The sequence below is a fragment of the Amblyomma americanum genome, chromosome 4 (genome assembly GCF_052857255.1).
Source record: "Amblyomma americanum isolate KBUSLIRL-KWMA chromosome 4, ASM5285725v1, whole genome shotgun sequence".
NCBI classification, from domain to species: Eukaryota; Metazoa; Arthropoda; class Arachnida; order Ixodida; family Ixodidae; genus Amblyomma; species Amblyomma americanum.
The window spans coordinates 32,051,546-32,059,787 of record NC_135500.1 but is presented as its reverse complement, the minus strand read 5'-3'; the positions used below and the strand labels follow the sequence as shown (position 1 = coordinate 32,059,787).

The 8,242-nt window shown below is 41.6% G+C and overlaps 1 protein-coding gene across 1 annotated transcript; it reads right to left on the bottom strand.

Annotated features, from left to right (window-relative positions):
- Positions 1 to 2,679: 2,679 nt before the first annotated feature.
- Positions 2,680 to 3,300, bottom strand: LOC144127770 (uncharacterized). The gene has a single exon (XM_077660662.1). It carries the CDS (start codon positions 3,298 to 3,300, stop codon positions 2,680 to 2,682), a length of 621 nt encoding a protein of 206 aa, XP_077516788.1.
- Between the last annotated feature and the right edge of the window lie 4,942 nt (positions 3,301 to 8,242).

Sequence of the window (8,242 nt, the reverse complement as noted above, 5' to 3'; positions counted from 1 at the left end):
CAATGTTCTTAGAGTTTTACATTTTGGGCGCCCACCTAATGATGACTTGTGAAACCGCAGTGCTCAAATATGGCTCTTTTTGTTGTAAATCGATGTCTCCCATCGTGTTATGCCTCAATACAAGCTTTTCGCGTAGTTCTTAGAGATTTAGCTTTTCAGCGCCCACCCAATGATGACTTGAAAATCTGAAGTGCTCAAATCTGGCTTGTTTCTTTGTAAAACGACGTCTCCCATCGTTTTAAGCATTATTACACTATTTCGCGTAGTTGTTAGAGATTTAGATTTCGAGCGCCCACCCACCGACGACTTGTAAGACCGAGGTGCTGAAATCTGACTCGCTTCGCTTTAAAATGACGTCTTCCATCGTTTTAAGCCCCAATAAACGCTTTTGTCTTAAAAATTTAGCTTTTTAGCGGCCACCCAAAAATGCCTTGTAAAACCGAAGTGCCACATTTCGTTGTAAAACGACGTTCCCACAGTTTGAGCGGCAATACACGCTTCTCGCGCAGTTCTTAGAGATTTGGTTTTTGAGCGCGAACCCATTGACGAGTAGTAAAACGGAATTGCTAATATCTACCTCGTTTGGTTGTAAAACAATGTCTCCCATCGTTTCAAGCCCCAATACACGATTTTCGCGCAGTTCTTGGAGATTTAGCTTTGTAGCGGCCGCCCAACGATGACTTGTAAAGCCGAAGTGCTGAAATCTCGCTCTTTTTGTTGTAAAACAACGTCTAGCTCCCATCGTTTTAAGGCAAAACACACGCCTTTAGCGCAGTTTTTAGAGATGTATGTTTTGAGCGCCCACCTAACGACCACTTGTAAAAGCGAAGTGTTAAAATCTGGCTCGTTTCGCTGTAAAACGGCGTGTCTCAACGTTCTAAGCCCCAACACACGCTTTTCGCGCAGTTCTTCTTTTTGTGTTAGAAGTGCCGTTTCAGTAGACCTATGCTTCCTAAAGCCATGCTGAAAGTCAAGGAATAAGCGATTGTAATCAAAATATGAAGTTATTCTGGTATGGATTATTTTCTCAATGCCCTTAGAAAGCACAGGAAGTAGGGAAATCGGTCGATAGTGTTTGAGTAAATTTTTATCTCCACGCTTAAATATTGGCACCACTCGGGCAATCTGCATTTCCTTAGGGAAAATTCCAGTGGATAAAATTAAGTTGAATATGTAGGTAATAACAGGGCACAGGACGTCGAGAACATACTTGACAGGCAGTATTTGCATACCATTCGAGTCCTGTGATTTGCTATTTTTGATGTTATTTATACAAGCGAAAACTTCGGCTGAATCAGTTGGGGCTAAAAAGAGGGACTGCGTACTATCGTTTCCCTGTACGTACTGAGCGTAATTTCGGCAGATACTCACATTCTGGTTAATTACACTACTTTGTTCAATAAAGAAACGGTTAAAAGCATCTGCCAAAGAAGTACCGGAGAGTAGCTTTCCGTCATGCGTAAGGGCATCAAGTGTAGATGCATTAATGCTGGGATGCAACAACAAGTTCCAATTGCGCCATACAATATCTGGACGTTGTGCGTATTCATCACGGAACATGTTTATTAAGAAAGAATCTTTAGCCTGCTTTAGTTTAGATGTAACTTTATTTCGATATGTCTTAAACTGTGCAAGTATTGTTAAATCTTTTGTTCTTACAAATTTAGCAAATAACGCATTTTTATGCTTAATCATATTCAACAACTCTCGTGTTAACAACCAGGGTTTTCGCGCTTTCTTCGGTTTCTTCACTTGCACTAACGGAAAATGTAGGTGGTATATATCTTTAAATATGCTTATAAATTTTGAATATGCAGTATTACTATCACTCCATGTGTAGACGGAGTTCCATGATTGCTGTTCAACTGCGCACCGGAATGACTCAAGGCGAGCAGGATTAATTACTTGGCGATAAGTAGTTTGCTCTCTATTCCACTTGTTCGGAAAGGGCCTATCTACCAATAGAAATATTCCCAGATGGTCGCTCATGCTAGTATACGTAGTTCCAGCGAATATTGTGTCAGTGCTAATATTAGTAATAAATACATCCAATAAAGTAGAGCTTTGTTCTGTGATCCGTGTTGGATAAGTGATAACATTGGACAGCCCATATGCAGAAAGAGTAAGGCTGAGTTCATTTTGGTTAGGCGTAGGTATAAGCATGTTCACGTTCAGGTCTCCACCCAAAAAGATATTCACTTTCTGTTCCACAACATATTCCAAAACTTCGTCTAAGAAGGCCAAAAATCGGCTAAAAGTACCAGACGGTGGCCTGTACACCACGCAAAACAGATTATCAAGATGGCGTAGAGTAAGCGCCTCAAAATCAGGTGTGACAGCACAGAAACGTTCTTCAGTATCACAGATAAGATTCTCTTTTACGAGAATAGAAACACCGCCACCTTTTTTGTTCTGACGATTGCGAAAGAAACATTGATAACCAGGTGATTGAAATACAGCCGATTCATCTTCATACCATGCTTCAGTAAGCATTAACACCGTGAATGATACTCCTAAAAGATCTAGCAAAGCATTCATTTCACTTTCTTTATTTTTTAAAGAGCGGACGTTCTGGTGAAAAAGGATAGGGCTGGCTTTTTGGTCAGAACCAACTTCTGAATTTCTTGCGGCAGAAAACCCATAATTGTTGGACAACAAAGCTAGATAAGGGCAAGCACTTTACGCTATCTTGGACAGGTCATCCACGCGGGTGATAGGGATGACGGGTGTGGTATCAGATTTGCGAACATAGATTTTTCCATTCTTGACCCACGCGTATTTCCAACCCTGCGCTTTTTTCGCTGCATTTGCAGCACCGAAAAGACGTTTCATAGCTGGGCACAGGTGCTCGTTCACAAAGATGTCGTTGTTAGGTTTTAACGCCAGGTCATTTGCCGTAAGCCTGCACTTTCTAGCTTTTTCCAGGAAAGAGTTACGCTGAGCTCTGCGTGTAAACTGCACAATTATGTTAGGGGAGGCAGCATTTCCGACAGTTTGAACACGATGGCAAACCCCTATGTCAGCGTCCGCCAGAGGCATGCCAATTTCTTGAGCCAATTTTTTCGTTAGTTCTTGCAAGTTTTCATTTTCTATTTGTGGCACTCCTTTAATTTCAATGTTGAAACACCGTGAGTGCTGCTCGGTCTGCATAAGTCGGGACTCTTGTTCCTTTACCTGTGCACACAGAGCCTGACGTTCCTCTAGCAGCGTTCTTATTGTTTCTTTCAGATCCTTGTTCTCTGTTCCAACTCTTTTAACAGAATCTTTTATTTCTTCATAGCTTTTGATAGTAAAGCCCATGCTGGTCTTAATTTCTCTGATATCTTTCCTGAGGTCTCACTCGATACTTTCTCTCAAATCGCGAAACTCTTGTTTTATTTCACGCTTCAAGTCTTCAAACATTTCCTGAAGCTCTTTGGTCATTTCTCAGACTTTGACAAACAAAATGCAAATTAGCTCCACAACAAGACGCGCAATAATGTGCTTGGCAGCAATACGGTAGCGGATTCACACTGAATAGTTTTACATGCAGTAAATTAAAATTTCTGGTAGCAAAACTGCAAAATATGGGCAGAAGATATAGCACGGCCGTTGTCTCCGCTACCGCAGCTGCCAAGTTGGTATTTATATCAATTTTACTAAGGCATTTGACCTCATTAATCATGATGTCCTTCTTTTTAAATTAAATAGGTATGGTGTACGTGGTGTAGCGCTAACTTTATTAGAATCCTACTTATCACACAGAGCTCAGTATGTAGACATAAACACAGCAACTTCTTCTACTCTCCCTATAACATCTGGAGTGCCTCAAGGAAGCATACATGGGCCATTACTGTTCTTAATTTATATAAATGATATTTTCTACAGCACAAGTAGCGCTCATGTAGTATCATATGCTGATGACACATCTTTCTTTATCACAGGTACATCCTAAACAGACGTCGAAAAACAAACAAACAATGCACTTATTCAACTAGGTTTATGGGCAGAAGCAAATTATCTACGAATAAATCCTGTGAAGACTAAAATTATGTTGTTCCGTCCTAAGGGAAAGAAAATATCGCGTCCTATCAAAGCCGTATTCAATAGCCAGCCTATACAGCTCGTTGAGTCAGTAAAAACACTGGGAGTTACCTTTTCAAGCAATTTAACTTGGAATACACATATTGATTACATACGTTCAAAGGTCGCCTCAGCCCTTGGTATACTTGCGCGGTTTAGGCACATCCTTCCAATAAGGGTAAAGATCATACTTTACAATGCGTTAGTTGTTTCTCATTTGCAATATTGTAACATAGTGTGGGGAACAACAGGCATAACAAATCTTAACAAGATACAGCTGCTTCAGAAAAAAGCAGTGAGATGTATTGCCAATGTACCACTCTTTTCTCCCACCAGGAATATTTTTGTAAAGTATGAAATCCTTCCAATATTTGCGTTATATACTTATAGACTACTATCATGTTAAAAATCTCACCTAAAACACCCCGACAACCTCATCATTTTGCTTGCACAAGTCAGAGAAAACGGCAGCTGCCGTGACACAAGACACAGATAAATTTGGTTTACCCCAACACCAAGAGTCTATTATGTGAATCAATCTTTATATTATAACCTTCCAATTCTGCTGAACAGATTAAACGAAGAAAATTTTGACAACACGAAAATCAAAACACGAAATTCGGGAATACTGCCGGGAGAATTCTTTTCCTTGAGAATTTCAGATGCAATCTTTCTGATCATTATGCACCATTCTTTGTATGATTATCTATGACCTTTTCATCGCATCGCATTTTATTATGTCATTTTTGCATGATGTGCATAGGTGGCCTGCAAAGTGTTGATTTATTTACTTTTGCTTTGTATGTATGTATGTTTGTTGTATGTACAGCCGTCGCTTTTCCTCCTCTACTGCCGGGTATGTAAAGGAGCCGGGACCGTTGTCAAGCTGTCGCCGCAGCTTTTAGTCCCGGCTCCTCCTTTGTAAGAAAGGAATAAACTTCAACTTCAACTTCAAGTGCTCATGTCTGGCTCGTTTAGTTGTAAAACGAAGTCTCCCATCGTTTTAAGACCAATACGCGCTTTTCGCGCAGTCCTTAGAGATTTAGTTTTTGAGCACCCATCTAATGATGTCTTGTAAAAGTGAACTGCTCAAAATTTGCACTTTTCATTGTAAAACGACGTCTCCCATCGTATTAAGCCCAAACACCCGCTTCTCGCGCAGTTCTGAGAGATTTGGTTTTTGAGGGCCCACCCATCGAAGAGTAGTAAAACCGAAGTGCTAAACTCTGGTTCGTTTCGTTGTAAAACGACGTCTCCAATCGTTTTAAGCCCCAATACACGCTTTTCGCACAGTTCTTGAAGATTTAGCTTCTGAGCGCCCAACCAACCACGACTTGTGAAAACCGAAGTGGCGCTTTTCGTTGTAAAACGACGTCCCCCATCGTTTGAAGACCCAATACCGCTTTTCGCGCCGTTCTTAGGGATTTATCTTTTTTAGCGCCCGCGCAAAGACTTGTAAAGCCGAAGTGCTCATATCTCGCTCTTTTCGTAGTAAAACGACGTTTCCCATCGCTTTAAACCCAAACACGCTTTTTCGCGCAGTTCGTGGAAATTTAGCTTTTTAACGCCCACCCAGCGATGACTTTTAAAAACGAAGTGCTCAAATCCGGCTCGTTTCGTTTTACGTCTGCCATCGTTTTAAGTCCCAAGACACGCTTTTCTCGCAGTTCTTACAGATTTAGCTTTTGAGGGCCCACCCAGCGAAGACTTGTAAAACTGAAGTGCTCAAATCTGGCTCGTTTAGCTGTAAAACGACGTCTCCCATCGTTTTAAGTCGTATACAAGCTTTTCGCGTTGTTCTTAAAGATATAACATTTGAGCACTGAGCGAACGATAAATTGTAAAAACAAAGTCCTCAAATCTGGCTCGTTTCGTTGTAAAACGACGTCACCCATCCACTTAAACCGAAATATACGCTTTTCGCGCAGTACTTAGAGATTTAGTTTTTGAGCGCTCACCTAATGATGACTTGTGAATCCGAAGTGCACAAATATGGCTCTTTCCGTTGTAAAACGATGTCTCCTATCGTATTAAGCCCAACCACACGCTTCTAGCGCAGTTCTTAGAGATTTGGTTTTTGAGCGCCCACCCATCGACGAGTAGTAAAACCGAAGTGCTAAAATCTGGCTCGTTTCGTTGTAAAACAATGTCTCCCATCGTTTTAAGCCGAAATACACGCTTTTCGCGCAGTTCTTGGAGATTTAGCTTCTGAGTGCCCACCCAACGACGACTTGTAAAACGGAAGTGCTCAAATCTGGCTCTTTTCGTTGTAAAACGAGGTCTCCAATCGATTTAAATCCTTATACACGCATTTCGCACAGTACTTAGAGATTTAGTTTTTCAGCGCCCATCCAAAGATTTCTTGTAAATTCCAAGTGCTCAAATACGCCTCGTTTTGTTGTAAAACGACGTCTCTTATCGTTTTAAGCGCAATACACGCTTTTCGCACAATTATTAGACATTTAGCGTTTGAGCGCCCATCCAGATATTACTTGTAAAACCGAAGTGCTCAAATCTGGACCGTTTCGTTGTATAACGACGCTTCCCATCGTTTTATACCCAATATCGCTTTACGCACAGTTCTTAGAGATTTAGCTTTTTAGCGCCCACCAAACGACGATTTGCGAAACCGAAGTGCTGAAATCTGGCTCGGTTCGCGTGAAAACGACGTCTCCCATCGTTTTAAGCCTCAATACACGCTTTTCGCGCAGATCTTAAAGACTGAGCCTTTGAGCGCCCAACCAACCACGACTTTTAAATCCGAAGAGGCACTTTTCGTTATAAAACGACGTCTCCCATTGTTTTAGATCCCAATACACGCTTTTCGCACAGTTCTTCGAATTTTAGCTTTTGAGCGCCCATCCAGAGGTTACTTGTAAAACCGAAGTGCGAAAATCTGGCTTGTTTCGTTGTAAAACGTCTCCCATCGTTTTAAGTGCAATATTACTTTTCGCGCAGGTTTTAGAGATTTAGCTTTTTAGCGCCCACGGAACGACGACTTGCAAAACAGAAGGGCTCAAATCTGGCTTGTTTCGTTGTAAAACGTCGTCTGCCATCATTTTAATCTTGAATACACACTTTTCGCGCCGTTTTTAGAGATTTAGTTTTTGAGCGCCACCGCAACGACGACTCGTAAAACGAAGTGCAGAAATCTGGCTCGCTTCGCATTAATACGACGTCTCCCATCGTTTTAAGCCCAAACACACGATTTTAGCACAGTTCTTTGGTATTTATGTTTTGAGCGCCCACCTAACGACGACTAGAAAAACCGAGATCCTCAAATCTGGCTCGTTTCATTGTAAAACAACCTCTCCAATCGTTTTAAGCCTCAATACACGCTTTTCGCGCAGTTCTTAGAGATTTATGTTTTGAGCGCCCACCTAACGACCACTTGTAAAACCGAAGTGCTCAAGCCTGGTGCGTTTCGCTCTAAAAAAACGTGTCCCAACGTTCTAAGCACCAACACATGCTTTTCGCGCAGTTCTTAGAGATTGAGTTTCTGAGTGTCCACCAAACGACGACTTCTAAAACCGAAGTCGTAATATCTGGCTCGTTTAGTTGTAAAACCAAGTCTGCCATCGTTTTAAGCCGCAATACACGCTTTTCGACCTGTTCTTAGAGATTTCGGTTTTGAGCACCCACCGAACGATGACTTGAGAAACCAGTGATCACTTCTGGCTCCTTTTGTTGCAAAACGACGTCTCCCATCGTTTTAAGCCATAAACACGCTTTTCGCGCTGTTCTTAGAGATATAACTTTTCAGCACTGACCGAACGATAACTTGTAAAAACAAAGTGCTCAAATCATTTAAACCGAAATATACGCTTTTCGCGCAGTTCTTAGAGATTTTGTTTTTGAGCGCTCACCTAATGATGACTTGTGAAACCGAAGTGCACAAATATGGCTCTTTTCGCTGTAAAACGATGTCTCCTATCCTATTAAGCCCAACCATACGCTTTTCGCGCAGTTCCTAGAGATTTGGTTTTTGAGCGCCCACCCATCGACGAGTAGTAAAACCGAAGTGCTAAAATCTGGCTTGTTTCGTTGTAAAACAATGTTCGCCATCGTTTTAATCCCCAGTATACGCTTTTCGCGCAGTTCTTGGAGATTTAGCTTCTGAGCGCCCACCCAACGACGACTTGTAAAACGGAAGTGCTCAAATCTGGCTCTTTTCGTTGTA